This window comes from Pteronotus mesoamericanus, unplaced genomic scaffold (genome assembly GCF_021234165.1).
Source record: "Pteronotus mesoamericanus isolate MK-2021 breed Mesoamerican mustached bat unplaced genomic scaffold, CSHL_Meso_final contig_78, whole genome shotgun sequence".
Taxonomy (NCBI): domain Eukaryota; kingdom Metazoa; phylum Chordata; class Mammalia; order Chiroptera; family Mormoopidae; genus Pteronotus; species Pteronotus mesoamericanus.
Window position 1 is genome coordinate 18,104,081 of NW_026555258.1, and position 18,251 is coordinate 18,122,331.

The 18,251-nt window shown below is 35.1% G+C and overlaps 1 protein-coding gene across 1 annotated transcript in view; it reads right to left on the reverse strand.

Moving 5' to 3' along the window:
• Window positions 1-18,251, reverse strand: part of HSDL2 (hydroxysteroid dehydrogenase like 2) — a 60,269-nt gene that overhangs the window by 33,118 nt on the left and 8,900 nt on the right. The window contains exons 2-6 of the mRNA XM_054584517.1: window positions 18,041-18,204; window positions 16,979-17,077; window positions 15,971-16,085; window positions 11,145-11,248; window positions 7,907-8,005 (exon numbers count right to left, since the gene is read on the reverse strand). Coding sequence (XP_054440492.1) covers window positions 7,907-8,005; window positions 11,145-11,248; window positions 15,971-16,085; window positions 16,979-17,077; window positions 18,041-18,204 — 581 coding nt within the window. The remainder of the gene's footprint in view (window positions 1-7,906; window positions 8,006-11,144; window positions 11,249-15,970; window positions 16,086-16,978; window positions 17,078-18,040; window positions 18,205-18,251) is intronic.

An 18,251-nucleotide genomic window follows, 5' to 3' on the forward strand; every position in this document is an offset into this window, starting at 1 on the left:
TGGGGTAGTACTATTATCTCCACTTGTGTACACTTGTATATATGTTTGAAATTTTCCATAATGCAGGGTCTAAAAAAATAGGTTATATGGGCCTTAGAAATTACCTATTATAATTCCTAATTTTTAAAGTTTATTTTTTATTTTTAAGAAGATTTTATCTTTTTTAGAGAGAGGGGAAGGGAGGGAGTAAGGGAAAGAAACATCAATGTGAGAGGGACACATCAATTGATTGCCTCTCATATGCACCCTAAATGGAGGCCAAACCCACAAGCTGAGACACATAACTTAAAAAAGAGGAAACAGGAAAGAAGCATGGAATACCACCAAACAAAATTAACAGACAGAAACACAGAGGAAAAGAACCAATGTAGGCACAGAGCTACCAGAAAAAAAATGATGATGATAGGAAACCCTCATACATCAATAATTAGCCTAAATGTAAATGCACTGAATTCACTAATAAGGAGGCACAGAGTAGCAGACTGGATCAAAAAACAAAACCCAACCATATGCTGCCTTCAAGAGACACATCTGAGCTTCAATGACAAAGGTAAATTCAAAGTGAAAGGGTGGAAAATAATTCTCCAATCAAATAATACACACAGAAAAGCAGGTGTAGCCATACTTAATATCTGGCAAAATAGATTTCAAAATAACAAAGGTAACAAGAGACAAAGATGGACATTTTATAATGATAAAGGGGGAACTACATCAAGAAGATGTAACACTTTTTAATCTATATGCACCCAAACAAGGAGCACGAAAATAAATAAAGCAATTACTCACAGAGCTAAAGGAAGAAACAGACCAAAACACAGTCATAGTTGGGGGCCTTAGTACTCCATTGAGAGCTCTAGATAAATTACCCAAATGGAAAAAATCAATAAAAAAAATCAGCCTTAAAGGAACATTAAACTAAATGGACATAATTGACATGTATGGAGCCTTTCATCCCAGAACATCAGATTATACATTCTTCTCCAGTTCACATGGAATATTCTGAAGGATAGACCATATGCTGGGTCACAAAACTAGCCTTAACAAATTCAAGAAGATTGAAATTATGCCAAGCATATTCTCTGACCATAATGCCTTGATGTAAAAATCAACTGCAAAAAGGAAGTAAAGAAACCTACGAATATGTGGAGGTTAAACAACAAACTACTAAAAAATGACTGGGTTGATGAAGAAATAAAAGGCGAGGCCAAAAGATATATAGAGACAAATGAGAATGAAAATACAACATATCAAAACTTCTGGGATGCAGCGAAAGCAGTAACTAAGGGGGAAATTTATATTATTGTAGGCCTATCTCAAGTAAACAACCTAACGTTACATCTTAAAGAACTAGAATACTAACAAAAGCAACCCAAAGTCAACAGAAGAAAGGAAATAATAAAAATTAGAGCAGAAGCAAATGAAATAGAGAAAAGACTATATAAAAATTAATATAACAAAGATCTAGTTCTTTGAAAATATTAATAAAATCAATAACCCCTGGCTAGACCAAGGAAAAAAGAGAAAAGACTCATGTAAACAAAATACAAAATGAAAGTGAAGAAGTTACCACAGTTACCACAGAGATACAAAAGACATACTAGACTAAATGCCACCAAATTCAATAAGCTAGAAGAAATGGTTAAGTTCTTATAAATATATAACCTTCCGAGTCTAAATCATGAAGAATTGGAAAATCTAAATAGACCAATAAGCAGTGAGGAAATTGAAGCCACCATCAAAACCCTTCCAAAACATAAAAGTCCAGGATCAGACAGCTTTACCAGTGAATTCTAGCAAACATTCAAAGAAGAATGAAAACCTATCCTTCTCAAACTCCTCCAAAAAATTGAAGATGGGGCAGGCAACACTTCCTAACACATTTTATGAGGCCAACATAACCCTGATAACAAAACTTTCAAGGATAACACAAAAAACAAAAACTACAGGCCAGTATCTCTGATGAATAAAGATGCAAAAATCCTAAACAAAATACGAGCAAATTGAGTACCACAATTTTTTATCAAAAAAATAATACATCATGATCAAGTAGGGTTAATTCCAGGAATTAAGAATGGTTTAACACACGCAAATCAATCAATGTAATACATTGCATTAACAAAAGAAAGCATAAAGATCATATGATCTTATCAAGAGATGCAGAAAAAGCATTTGATAAGATTCAACATCCAGCTGATGTCATGTTGTTTTAATTGTTGAGACTTTAAAATGGATTTAAATTTTTTAGTATTTTATAATGGATCTTGATATTAAAAAAAAATAAATATATAAAATCAATCTGCATATTTAAAAAAAAAGGAAGAAGGAACTCCTCCTACCTTTTGCGACAACATGGATGGAACTGGAGAATATTATGCTAAGTGAAATAAACCAGTTGGTGAAAGACAAATATCGTATGATCTCACCTATAAGTGGACTCTATTCAACAAAATAAACTAATGAACAAAATAAACCACAGGCATGGAAACATGGAGCAGACTGAAAGTGACCAGAGGGGATGGGGAAGGAGTACAATGGTGGAAAGAAGGAGAAGGGACTAAACAAAGAGCATGTATGAATGACCCATGGACATGGACAACAGAGTGGGAATTGACTGTGGGAGAGGAGGGCTCGGTGGGATGGATGAAGGAGGGCAAATGGGGAAAAACTGAGACAACTGTAATAGAAAAACCATGATTTAAAAAAAAAAAAAGATCAACATCCATTTAGGATCAAAATACTCAATAATATAGGAATAGTAGAAGGAAAGTACCTCAACATAATAGAGGCCATATATGACAAACCCTCAACCAATATCATACTGAACGATGAAATACTGAAAGTTCTCCCCCTAAAATCAGAAACAAGACAAGGATGACCACTCTCATCACTCTTAAGATAGTTCTGGAAGTCCTAGCCAGAGTAATGAGGCAAGGGAAGAAATAAAAGGCATCCAAATTGGAGAGGAAGAAGTAAAAATGTCAGTTTTGCAGGTGACATGATTCTGTACACAGAAAACCCTAAAGGCTCCACTAAGAAACTATTAGAAACAATAAACAAATACAGTAAAGTTTAAGGATACAAAATTAATATACAAAAACCTACAGCTTTCTTTTATACTAACAACAAAACTTCAGGAAAAATATGAAAAAAAATTACTTTTGTAATTGCAACAACAACAAAAAAAAAACCCAAAAAAACCACACAAATAAACCAAAACCCGCATCTAGGAATAAACTTAACAAAGAATGTAAAATACATATATACTGAAAACTACAAAGCATTATTAAAGGAGATTAAGAAAAAGATACAATGAAATGGAAAGATATTCTATGTCCATGGATTGCAAGAATCCAAATAGATAAAATGGCCATATTACCCAAAGCAATATAGGGATTTTAATGCAATCCCCATCAAAATCCCTATGTCATTTTTTAAGGAGACAGAACAAAATATCATCAGATTTATATGGGACCACAAAAAAACAAAACAAAACAAAACACAAAACCCAAATAGCCAAAGCAATTCTGAGAAAAAAGAATGAACCTGTAGGTATCATGCTACCTGACTTAAAATTATACTTACAGAGCTTCGATAATCAAAACAGCATGGTATTCACTGAAAAACAGACACACACAAATCAATGGAACAGAATTGAAAGTCCAGATATAAAACCACATGTACATGGGAAAGTAATTTTTGACAAAAGAGCCAGAAACACACAAATGGAGAAAAGAAAGCCTCTTCAATAAATGGTGCTAGGAAAACTGCAAAGTCACATGCAAAAGAATGAAACTAGATTACAGTTTGTCCCTATGTACAAAAATTTCTTAAAATTAAATATAAGAGCTGAAGTGATAAATTACATATTGGGTTGGCCAAAAAGTTCACTTAGTTCTTTTCCATAGGATGGCTCTTGTATCGTGACAGCTGTCATATCAGCATCCATTTAAACTAAAATTGGTGAATTTTTGTGCAGTCAGTTTAATATTGAAGATAGAAGAAAATATACATTTTCAGTGTATTATGCTTTATTATTTCAAAAAAGGTAAAAATGCAACTAAAACACAAAAAAAGATTTGTGCAGTGTATGGAAAAGGAGCTGTGACTGATCAAACATATCAAAAGTGGTTTGTAAACTTTGATACTACTGACATTTTGGCCAAGTAATTCTTTGCTGTGGGGCTCTCTTATGCATTGGAAAATGTTTAGCAGCATTCCTGGCCTCTACCCAGCAGAAGCCAACAGCAGGAGACAGCTGACATACTCAAAATATCCATATCAATAAAGTTATTGGTAAAAATGAAAAATGTGTCTTTTATTTAATGGAAAAAACAAAATAGACTTTTTGACCAACCCAAAAGAAGAAAACATAGGTACTAAATTTATGGACCTTGGTCATGGAGAACATTTTATGAATTTGACCCCAAAGGCAAGGGAAGTAAAGGCAAAAATAAATGAATGAGACCATATTAAACTAAAAAGCTTCTGTACAGCAAAAGAAACTGGCAAAAAAACAAAGAGGCAATGGACCAAATGGGAGATGATAATTTTGAAAAACAACTCCCACAAAGATTTAAAATCCAGAATACATAAAGAACTCATAAAACTCAACACCAAACGATCCAACTGAAAAATGGGCAAGGGACCTGAACAGACACCTCTCCCAAAAAGACATACAAATGGGGAATAGATATATGAAAAGATGTTCAACCTCACTAACTGTTAGGGAAATGCAAAACAAAATTACCATGAGATACCATCTCACACCTATTAGAATGGATATTACCAACAAGACAAGTGATAACCAGTGTTGGAGAAAAGGGAACTCTCATTCACTGCTGGTGGGACTATAGACTGGTAAAGCCACTATGGGAAACAGTCTGGCAGTTCCTAAAATAACTAAGAATAGTTACCATATGACCCAGCAATCCCTCTCCTGGGTATCTACCTGAAAAACTCAAAAACATGTATTCTCAAAGATATATGCATTCCTTCATTCACTGCAGTATCATTCACAGCGGCCAAGACATGGAGTCAACAAAAATGTCCCTCGATAGAGAACTGAATAAAGAAGAGATGGTATAGGTACACAGTGGACTACTCAGCCATAAGAAAAGATGAAATACTGCCATTTTTGACAATATGGATGGATCTTGAGAATTTAATGCTAAGTGAAATAAGTCAGAAAAAGCTAAGACCCACACTTTTCTTTCCCTGCTTTTCAATGCCCATGTGAACTCTATATAATTCACTTCCTTCCATATTTTTCCCTGCCCCTTCTCAGTTTTGAAGACAGGTTAATGCTTTTGCTTAGAGACTAATCTTAAAGGTTTCTCTTATAGTATCTCTTCTATATTAAGTTATTTGGTACTTGCGTTTCATATTCCCAGTAATTCTATCACAACTCACATTTAACCATATACATTAGAGTTATTTGCTTGGCATTATTTCCTCTCGTCATTTCCCTCTATTTTGAAAAGTCTCTTTCCTCTGATTGATTTGTTTGGATTGATTTGTTAAAAGCACTTGTGGAAGATTTTTGTCAAATGTGATGTCCCTGCATGTCCCCATATCTTCCTTTCATCTTATCAATAACTTATTTTGATTAGGTCCCTTCTTATCAGTAATCTATAGATGTTATTCCACTGATTTCTAGTTTGTTGTAGACAGTAAGTCTGCAACCTGATGTTTTTTTCTTTATAAGTAACATATTATTTCTGAAAGCCTGTAAGATTTTCTTTTTATCCTTGAAATTCTGAGATTCTCTCAGGTATTTCTTCTCCCCCATAAATTCAGCCTTAAACTTGGTAAAACTTTTAATCTCACACTAAAGTCTTTCTTCAGCTCAAGGGGATTGTGTTCAATTTTTACTTCTATTATTGTTTCTCCTGTATTTGTTCTTTATCCTCTTCCTGGGATTCCTCATATTTGCATGTGATGGTCCCTAAATCTCTTTCCATTTTCTTCAGAGTGTTTTTGCTCTGAGATATCTCTTGTATTTGAACTTGCAAGCTACTTATACATGTGTTAACAGTGACCATTCCATCCTTCAACTACTGTACTACTATAATTCAAAACATATCTCTGTATAGTTCCAGAAATTATTTTTCATGCTATATTCAATATCTTAAGTAGCTATATTTATTTAATCAAGGTTTTTTCTGTGTGGGTTTTTTTTGTTTTGTTTTATTTTGTTTTTTTAGCAGTTTTATTTCACTGAAACCTTCTCCTCTAGAACTACTGCTTATTCTTTCTGTGTTGGACATTGACTGCACTTTTTTTTCTTATTGCTCTATTCACCCTTAGATCATTCAAGTGCTGGCAAGCACAGCAACCTCTGCCCCATGGATAGGTGACATATCGGATATACCAATCACTGAATCCACCGGGGAGCCTAAACAAGTCTCCCCAGTCCCCTCACTGTCCCAAGCCTCACAGGTAGGAAATACTTATCTAACCTGCTGAATCACCCTGTTGAGGTCCTCAGATCTCCATGGGTGAAGCTCTTTCCAGGAACTTCTGAGAATTTATTCTCTCTCCAGTGCGGGTCCCATCCTGTCCTCTGGACTGGAAGGGAACCAAGTCCTTCACAAGTTTCTCATTTGCTTTTCTTATAGAATCAATGCTTTTCTCATTCCTTCCAAGTCCTGCCTGCCCCCCACCGCAACATCTGCTCCACTCAGGCGAGTTTGTTGCTGGTTGGAAAGGGAGGACAGCAAGGACATTACTTGCAAAAGTCACCTTTCCAGAAACCCCTCTAGCCTCAAATAAGTGGACAATATATCAGTTGGCATCTGTATGTTTTAAGGAATGTAGTGAAGAATATAAAGATTCTTTCAAAAGGAATCCAGAATGATGACTCATTCATGCAATAAATATCTGAGTGACCACAACGGTTCCAGGAGCAGAAACACGATTATTGATCCCTAAGGAGCTCCCCTGGAATGGGGCCACACTAACTTAGATGTTTAAGTTCTGTGTTAGTGTAATAGAGGTTCTGTTACATTTTTAAAAAGTTAAATGAAAAAGTGGTTCTCACTATGTATTCTCCTTATCATTAAACACACTTTTCTAGCATAGGATTGCCATTTATTTTTAAGATGAAAAAACTTGTGGCTTTCACAAGCATCATTTATTAAATATATGGAAAAACATATGAAGAAAAGATTTTTTCATCCTTTAACCTAGTTATTCTATATAAGCGAAGAATAGGAACCCACAAGAAGAACAAGCTTTCTCTTTCTGTCAATTTTGCTGGGTCTTCCTCATTTTTACACAGCATATTCCTAAGCCATCAGTTTCTGTCACACATGAATTCTAAAGCTGCATACAAAACCCCGCCATATACAGGTTCTTTTGTCATGTAAAGGAGGTCTAGGCACTGTATGGACTCAGATTCATGTGAAAATACAGATAAGTCAGCTTTTTTTTTTAATGAAAAAGACAAGAGAAATATTATAAATTAAAGAAGCATTTGTTGGGGTGTATGAGGAGAAAACAAAAGCATGAGAATCTACAGAATTTAGTAAGGGAACACGATGAGGATGCACAGTTGGCTTCCTGTTGGCTTCAATGAATCTCTTCAAGTATTCCAGTGTTCAGTGTTTCAAGTGCAGAAATCTGCATAAGAGTCAGTCTTATGCCCCAAGTCAAAGCTAGAAGATGTACAATAAAGAGTTTAACTTGTTTCCCAAAGTCTGAGGTTACCTTTGATAATCTACTCACTTGTACTCTACCTTGCTCACCCAAGCTGTATCTTAAGAGTGTCGTGAACAATAAATGACAAGAGCGTTTGAGATCTTGCTCCCCAGCATATATTGTCAGTTTGACTCAAATAAACTCTTACAGAAATTTAAAAAACAGAACAAATGAGAATACAAAAAATATTTTTTTTGAAAGCACACACCTGTTTTAGGCCATAATGCATTGACTGCAATTTCACCTTTAAATTCTTCTGCCATTCCAAGCACACACATAGACATACCATACTTAGCAATGGTATAAGCTGAAAGAAACCACAAACAAAATACTTAATTAAGAAATACAGATAATTTCTTTGCAAATATAAATAATTTCTTTCCATTACTATTTCCTTCCAGATAAATTTTTAGAATTCTTCAATAATACATAAAAAATGTAATTTTTCAAAAATTATATTTCATTGTTTATGCTATTACAGTTGTCCCAAATTTTCCCCTTTTGTCCCCCTACCCAGCCTCTGCCCACTCCCTCAGGCAATCCTCACACTGTTGTCCATATACTTGGGTCCTGCATATTGTATATGTACTTTGGCTATTCTATTCTCTATTCTATACTTTACATCCCCATGACTATTCAGTAACTACCAATTTGTACTTCATAATCCCCAACTCCCCTCCCATCTGGTAACCCTCAAAACATTTTCTGTATCTATGATTCTGTTTCTGTTCTGCTTGTTTATTTTGTTTTTTAGATTCAATTGTTGACAGGTATGTATTTATTGCCATTTTATTGTCACAGTTTTGATCTTCTTCTGATCTAAAGTCCCTTTAACATTTCATATAATAATGGTATGGTGATGATGAACTCCTTGAATTTTTTCTTGTCTGAGAAGTTCTTTATGTGCCCTTTGATTCTAAATGATATCTTTGCTGGTCAAAACAATCTTGGATGTAGGTCCCTGTTTTTCATGACTTTGAGTATTTCTTGCAAATCCTTTCTAGCCTGCAAACTGAAACTGCAAAGTTTCTTTTGAGAAATCAGCTGACAGTTTTATGGGAACTCCCCTGTAGGTAACTAACTGCTTTTTTCTTGCTGCTTTTAAGATTCTTTAACGATTGGCATTTTAATTATGCTGTGTCTTGGGAGTGGGTCTCTTTGCATCCATCTTGTTTGGGGCTCTCTGTGCTTCCTGGACTTACATGTCTATTCCCTTCACCAAATTAGGGAAGTTGTCTTTCATTATTTTTTCAAATAGATTTCCATTTTTTTTTGCTCCTTCTCTTCTCTTTCAGGCCCCTCTATAATGTGAATATTGGACTTCCTGAAGTTGTCCCAGAGACTGCTTATGCTAAGCTGGTTTTTTAAAATTCTTTCTTCTTGTTGTTCTGATTGGTTATTTTTTGCTTCCTTTTGTTCCAAACCATTGATTTGATTCTCAGCTTCATCTACTCTATTGTTGTTGCCCTATAAATTGTTCTTTATTTCAATTAGTGTATCCTTTATTTGTGACTGGATCTTTCTTATGCTGTTGAGGTCCTCACTAAGTTCCTTGCACATCCTTGTAACCAGGATTTTGAGCTCTGCACCGGAGAGATTGTTTATTTCCATTTTGTTTAGTTTTTTTCCTGGAGTTTTGTTTTGTTCTTTCATTTGAGCATGTTTCTTTGTCTTCTCATTTTGGCAGCCTCCCTGTGTTTGATTTTTTATATTAGGTAGAGCTACTACACCTCCCAGGCTTGATACAGTGCCTTATTGTAGTATGTGTCATGTAGGGTCCAATGACATAGCCTCCCCTATTACCCAAGCTGGGTTCTCAAAGTGCACTCACTGTATGGGCTATATACACTCTCTTCTTATAGTTGAGCCTTGACTGCTGTTGGCATATCCAAGGACAGCCACTGTATGTGTTCTTTCTCGGGTCAAACAGCATTACCTAAAAAGCAATCTGTAGATGGCTGCTTCTTGTGCTGGGCTTGGAGGTGCCTAGGAGAGGCCAAGCTGTGAACAAAGGCCAGTTGCTGCTAGTGCCAGGCTTGGGACAACTTAGCAAGAAGTATGGGGCTCACTGAAGCCAAAAGCTGCTTGTCTGAGAGTATTTAGGAAAATCTGAAGCCACTGGAAACAGCTTGGATGGGCCTGAAAGATGGGTGGCACAGGGCCTTAGGGAATCATGAGTGCAGGGCAAAATGTTAGGTAGGTGGATGGGGTGGATGGGAGTCTCAAATATGGCACCTGCCTGCTGGCTCTGTAGCGGAAGGGCTCAGAAAAGGAAAAATGGTCTCTGCCAGCACTTCTGCCTGTGAGAAGGCCGTCCCCCAGCTCTCACCCTGATGCCAGACAATTCAGTTCCTCCCATATATTTCTGATACCTTTCAATCTGCTGCCCTGGCACTGGAGCTCAGAGGGAGTGACTCCAAGTAAGTCTGTGCATGGGCTCTTTAAGAGGAACTTCTGAGATTCCAGCAGTTTCTGTCTTCCACAGCCTCAATCTCTGCTGGTTTTTATAGCTAGAGGTTATGGAGAATTATCTTCCTGGCACTGGAACCCTGGGTTGGGGGGCCTGGTATGAAGCTGGACCCTTCACTCCTTAGATATCCTTCCTGATTTTTATACCCCACACGTTGATGTAGGACCAGCCTGTTCCACGCCTACTAATCTTGATGTGTTTTCTTCTTTACTTCTACAGTGTGGGACTTCCATTTAGTCCATTTCTGTGGTTCTCCAAAGTTAATTTTTTAAATTTGATATTTTATCAAAAGAAAAGAGACAGTAATAAATTTTCATTTTCCTTAATACTGAGGTAAGTTACATTATTGTTTCTTAAGCTGGTGTTTTTTTTTTGTTTTTTTTTAACCTTTTAAAGAATGAAAGTGGTCATTTAAAGAGAAACTACTACTAGTAAAATAACTAAAGGTTGCAAACTCGTTTAACCTCATCAATGAAAACAGAACTTTCACTTTTGCTCTGTGAACCAAGTTTCTGATACAACTATTTTAAACAAGGCACTTGTACATAAATCTTGTTATTGAACATACTCACCTTAAATCATTAGTTTGCTGTGAAAGGTTAAGTATTTCATGGATAGTTTTTAACCAACTTTACTGAAGAACAAGTTACATTCAATAAAATACACCCACTGGGACTTGAAGGATCTCTCTGGGATAATGGAAATGCATGTCTTGATCAGGATGTTGGTTTACAGGTGTATACATTTGTCAAAACTCATCAAACTGAACCACTAATATCTGTGCATTTTACTGAATATATATTATACCTCAATTCTATAGTTACAGACAAAAGATTAAGAATCTACTTTCCAAAATACTACTGATTTTGCATAGAAAATATAATGCCAAGTGCTATATGTAAATTGTGATTAGATAACATATACACTGACTTAATACAAAACAAATGACATACCATCTGCCCCACCTATGACTTACCACAGTGCTGTTTGAACCACAGTGGATTTAGGTTCAGTGGTGGGCTGAGATTGAGAATATGAGCAATTTTACTCTTTTTCAAATGAGGAATACATGCTTTAGATCTGAAAGCAAAAGAAAACACAAGCCAAATTAATAACTTTCTAACTACTACCTCACTTTTTAAAGTTGTATTTTAAACTACTTCTAAAGAACTGAATTTGTTCAGTAATCTGTAGGCTACTTTTTACTCTTCTTGTAGCTTTGTTTTTAGTCTTCTAGAATGAACATAGGTAAAACAATTAATTTTCATCCTTGAAACTTTGCTTAATGGCCTGACAACATAATCTGCTTGATGATAATAATAAAATCCTTGTCACATTAGCCCTAAATCCAACTGAAGTTATCCTCGACTACATTTTTCCAAATTCTTCCTCCCCAACAGACACAAACACACAAACACACACACACACACACACACATTTTAAGTAACAGTTAATGTACTTGTCAGCCAGCACAGCTTTTACTATGGTAAAGAACATGGGTATTCAAGTCAGGTAGACCTGGGTTTAAATCCTCCCTCTTTCCCTTCCTTGTGTGATCATGGGAAAAATATACACCATCCTACTTCTCAGTTTTCTCATTTGTAAGTGTTGGTAATACCTGCCATCATTTAGATTTGACCAAAGGTTTAAAATGAGATATATATGAGATATTTAAAACAGTACATATGCTAAACATAAAATAAACTGCTATTATCAGTATTATTTAACCTGACTTATTTCCTCTTATAGTAGGTGTGGTAGTTCTACTATGCTGGAATTGTAATTTAATAACATAACTCCTAATACATCCCCAAATTCCATTTGCACCAATATGGAAAGCAATATGACTTTGGGAGCAACATTTAGCTTTATTTTTTTAAAATACTGTTTATAAAGGTAGGCAATTTATTTTACGGGAGACTCAAGTCCAATATTTTAAAACGTTTCATTATTAAGCTATAACATGTTAATGCTTAACATAGTGTAGCTTAACAATTGTATAGCTTTCAGTTTTATTCTACATTCAATAACTTCTAGGACTTTAAACTTATCCATTCTTCTTTCAAGTCAGTTTTCTTACTATCAAATGTACAACATTCTTGTTACCATCAGCAATGTATTTTCAAATTTATAAACCAGATACAATCAATGTCACTGAAGGGGTTTTTATATATTATTCCTTTCCAAAGGTGCTTCCCTTTCACAGGGGTGAGATGGAGAAGGACAAACAATATCAGAGCTGACAGTCATTAAGACAGTGAAAAGCACCTCAAAACATCACTAGGAAACAAACCAAATTTATTCCAGGCAGTAAGATCATATCTGACATTCAAAGGAAAGAGCTCATTTTATTTACATCAGAAGCATGAGGTTCTCCTTTGATCTACTAGACAAAGCCTTCTACACACACACACTTTGCCTGCTGGCTCTCACCATTAAAAATCCTAAATCAGGTGCATTTTTCTACAGTTAATATGCCCTGTCTTATATATTATATTGAAAACTCACTGTCATGCTTACATACTGATACCTTCAGCTTAATAAATTAAGCTTATTGAAAACTTATGGTAAGGCCTATAGTGTACTTGAGTCAATAAGTAAAGTGAGCTGGGTATAGGAAAAATCAACTGTTCAGAAATACAAACTTTATTACTGAATTTCCATAAGCATCTAACATGATACAAGCACATGTACTACTGGAGATTATATATTTAATTAAAACTGAAAAATAAAAATTAAGGGCCTACCTTCTACCTCACCTCTGTCTTCCAGCCCCCTAAACTACTAAAACACAAGTCACCAGGCCCTAGGGTCCCTGGGCAACAGGAATCAGGAAACCACTCCAGGTTCTTGCTAAAACCTCCAAATAGGTCAGTTCTTCGGGCCTTACCCCCACATTTTCCCCTCGGGATGCTTCTCAAGCTTCCCTGATGAAACAATCTGTAATTATCTTACGTGAATAAATGAGTGTCACCAAATAAAAACAAAACGAAAATTAAAATGGAAATGTTTCATTATGAATTTCTCGTTTATAACTTAGACCTTTCATAAGACCAACAACCTTGCACCTTTTCTTTGGTCCAAAGGTTAATGTCAAGTTTTTCATTTGGCATTTCAATAAGCCTTTAACCAGGAACAATATTTAGTTTTATTTTAAAAATAGCTGTTCATAAATGTAGGAAGTTTCAACAGTAAACAGAATCTTTGTTTTTAAAAGGGGTTTTTGTTTTAGGCTATCTATTCCCAAGGTATTTGTAGATCTGTTTTTCCAACATATTCCTATTTAGTTTTTAGTGTCCTATAGCTTATATACTCCATTTGCAGTTCTTTAACTATACAAATAGGATTCATGGAGAAAGAGAAGTGAACAAGGTAAGTTCCTTATAGTTTGAAATCATGTTTTTGTTTTAAACTGAAATTTCAAATCTACAACTGTAGAAATGTATTTTAGGCTATCATTTTAATTTTTGGAAAATGACCTCAGTATAGATAAGGGTCCAGATTGTTCTTGCCAAATGGGTCTTCCAAAGACATAATTTCACAAGGAATGAACAAGGAGAATCACATATTTGTGTTTACTAAAAGTCATGTCAGCTAAAAAGGCCAAGTCTTTGACACAATCTTTGTTTGGGAGCTGAATTGGGAATTTTCTCTTGAGTGGCAAAAAGAGTCAATTTCTTCAATAATACAGTATGTTTACACAATCTCGTCATACAGCAGACAATCATATTTGTATTCAATGTAAGTAACTGTGTTTCAAACCACCAAGGTGTGTACTTAGGAGGCAGAATTCATAACAGTCCATTTTTTACTTTTTAGCAAGACACTTTTTGTATCTTTGTATCTAGTGAACGAAAGAATGAACAATTGCTGCACCTCTGTGAAACATTTCTGAAATAGTTAAGTTTTTAATAAGTATAAAGTTAACACTGACTATTACAGCAGCAGTGCCTATAGTTATGATTACTACTTTTGACAAATCTCACATTAAACCTCCTAAGGTATTTCACAATACTAACAAGCCATTTCATGATGTTCATGTCATGATACCTATGATTAAATTTTTAAAATCGTATCAAAATTCTCCTGACATTAAATAAATATAACTAAGTGGGTGGAATATTTCTATCTGTGGCATCATCATCTACAATAGAAACTGCCACATAGGACTTAACTTTTTCACAAATCATGTCTTTTTAAACTTTAATTCAATATACTGAGCAATAGTATTCCTGGTTAGATTTATATTTTTAAACACTTGTTCAAATAAGTGTTTCTATTCAATCAAAATTATTCCACAAAGTTACCAGCCGTGAAAGATTATGATGCCTAGATCAATTCTTCATGTAATACATAACTGCATACACAGCAGCACTGCTTACTTTATTTGAAAACAAACACAAACCCTATTGAAATGGGAGTCTTTTTCCTTGTACATTTAAGTTTTTCATCACTATCTTTTCTATATGCTTGCTATAGTTCTTATTACGGTTGGATTCACTATGTTTTCTATTCAGTAGAGATATACTTTACATATTGAATTTATAGAAGCATGCCCCATCTACAAAGCAGTAGGCTCTCACTCATTTTACTTGAACATATGGCCCTCTTGGCCTATGTCTCATTTCCCCACTTCAGGTAAGAGAAGTGGGTGTGAGAAATATTTTACTTTCGTCTTTAATATAAGAAAAACAACAGTGCAAACATAATAATAAATGGCAAATTTTTAGTCTGTCTTCAGCATCTGGAACACAACGGAGCTCATGCTCCATCTAATGAGGCAGTTGATATTCTGCTTCTCTGCTATAGCAGCTATTGCCACGTGGGAATACTGTCTCTATGTGGCCAGCTTTTCAAGAAAAGCCAGAAGGCTGGGGTTTTGTTTAAATCTCCTGCTTTTATTCATGCAGGAAACTAGTGAATTTTTAAATGTAGATAATCATAAAAACAAATTTTTAACATTGCCAGAGCCAAGTTTTGCAGACCCAATAAAACATGTCTGAGGGCAAAGTTCAGAACAAATTTTATACTTAACTCTCATGACCAAGCCTAGGCCATACTTAATCATCCCCACTTTACAAATGAGGAAACAGAATCTATAAAGAGGTTTAATTACAGTTATCAGATAGCAAATCATGAAGGGTGGGATCTTGAATCCTACTCAAAGGGGTCTGACTCTGAAGCCCAAGGTCCTAGCCACCTGTTCTATATATACATGTAAGACAGATACATATAAGGCAGACAAGCAAGTTCTATGCTGATCCATCCTTATGTGCACATGAAAAATGGTAAGATCTGAAGGGAAATAAACAGATAAATGGACAAATAAACAAGATGGACTGTCTGATCAATCCAGCAGAGATCAGGACCACATTTACTTTCATTCTATATTCAGTATTTCCCCTGATACTGCCCAAGATAGCATTAGCCTTTCGTCAGCTACATTAAAATGTGATGTATAATGAGTTTCCTGTTATTTATATAACAAAAACCCAAATGTTTTTCAAAGGAAGGAGTGTCTATTTGCTGCCTTGAGTAATCAGAGGACTTGATTTACGTGCGTTACTTTATGCAAATGTTTGAAAATGCTTGAGCTATACTTTAATACTTCTTAGATTCACAGAGAAAAGGAGCTCTGAATAAAAACTATTCATTTAAAATATTATCTACTAACTTGGAGCATTTTTAGGCCTTTATAAGGATTGACTAGATTTTAAACTGTATTGCTAATCTGATTCAAATCTGTTTACTACTAGTTCTCTAAGCAAACATTACATTTTCCCCAACAACTCTGTAACTTACGTAAGGTAGGTGCCTCTGGTGTTAACGTTCATCATCAAATCCACCTTCTTCGTAGGTGTGTCCAATGTGTTGGTCAAGCTAATAGCACTGGCATTATTCACCAAGATATCAATTCCTGTTTTCAAATAATCAAGTTCCTATTAATATAATTCAAACTTTATGACAAAAAATAAAAAATATTATTCTGTATAGTTGAACTCTATTGGTTCATAAATACTTCTTTCAGAGAAAATGACTAACCAATATACCAACATGAGACTCAGTAGTGATGTCAAAAACACCAAAATGATTTTTCTTGGTACCATGGAGACAGCCAATCACCAGAGCTCTATGTGAAATTACAAGGAGGCTTTGTAGTTTCCATTCTTGTCTGTTCTCTTACTTCCTGGTCATTCTTTCTTGTCTCCAAGACCTTAGGTTAAACTTCCTTAAAGTTTCCCCTTCTCTCTAGCATCTTGACAAGGCCTGCCCTCCTTCCAAGCACACAGGTCTCCCTCCCTTCTAAGGCCCTTATTAAATGAAAGAAGAGCTCCTTTCTGGTCTTGGGAGCTGGGAAAAGAGAAAAGATCCAGAGTTTCAATTCTAGGCAAATCATCAGAGTAGATCAAGTTTGTTTTGGTAACTCATTCATAATATAAAATTAATCCAGAATAACAATTATTCCTACACCTTCTATATAGTCCCCCTGCAATATGTAACATACAGTTATATAAATTGAAGAGTGGCCAAAAAAAAAAAAAAAAAGGTATCTGGGGAACTAGTTTTGGTTAGATGTAATTGTCAAGGGACTAACTTTATATTAGATGGTAGACTTGTTATATTATTCAAAACAATTCTTACAAAATCAAAAATATTCATCAAATGGTTTTAAGCTACATTTCTATATGAACGATACTCGTCTGGTTATACACCAGAGACTCAGAAAAATTGAAAAATAATTTAATTAAAATTATAGTTACACCTATATTTTATGAACAGTCAATAATCATTTCAGAATTAAGGCACTACCTCCAAATTTCTCAACTGCTTTCTCCACTGCATTACTGATTTGCAGTTCATCTCTCACATCAACAATACATGGTAAGGCCTTTCCTCCAGCAGATTCGACTACAATGGATAAACAAACAAAAAGAGCATTAAAGCATGCAAATAGTAAACTTTTCATTCTGATGTAAGAGTCAAAGAAATAAGTATCCTATTTTCAGAAAACCAATATAAATAAATGTGTCTTACAACTACCACTGACTCTACTCTGTAGTAGGACAGATTGGCTAATCCAAATCCAGCTTCAGATTAGGTAGACCAGTTCCATTAAAAACAATGGGAAATTTTAAAATTCTATTAAAAAGCAAAAAAAAGGAAGGTAATTTTTAAAAACTTTGTTTAAAAATTTTAAAAAATACATAAAACAGTATAATGAACTACCACAAATCTATTGCCTATCTTTGATGATTGTTAATGTGTAGCCAGTTTAATTTATCTATGTCCAACCCCGTTTTGTTTTTCACTGGTATATTTTAAAACAAATCTCAGACATCACTTCACTCATCAATACTTCATAGGTATTCCCCTAACATCACCACAATGCTATTAACATAACTAACGAAACCAGCAATCTCAACTGAGTTGAATTTTTGAGCTCTCCCTCCAGGTACTGTGCTTGGCACAATGCCTTGAATATAAGCACTCAATAATGATTTGTGAAGTGAAAGTGTTAAAATGACTAGCAAGTGGTATAGAGAATAAAAACATGGAGAGCTTTTTCAGAGTGCTGACATCATCCACCTCTCACATTTTTCTTTATTTCCACCCTGCCATGCTCTGCTCAGATCTAAGAACCACTGCCCTCATGAGGCATGATTTTTAATGGAAGTCTTTCATATCACTGTAAAGTGCTGGGGGAGAAAAATAGTTTACAATCACTGCCTCAGGTGACAAAATACTTTAAGCAGGTAAAATTATTTTTAGGGTAGCTTTCAAATACCTATAATTAAACTCTCCAGCAAATTCTCTATGTAGTGAAATCACGGTGAGGACATTTCATGAAATGGCATTGTCACATTCACTCACTTTCTTCAGCAGCAGTATAGATAGTGCCTGGAAGTTTGGGATGTACTTGACTGGTCTTTGCAGCAATGACGACATTTGCTCCATCCTTTGCTGCTTTCAATGCAATAGCTTTGCCAATACCACGGCTTGCGCCTGTGATAAAAAGTGTACATCCTGCTAGCTTCCTACAACAGAAGAAATGTGACCTAATTAGATACCTCAATGTTTTATT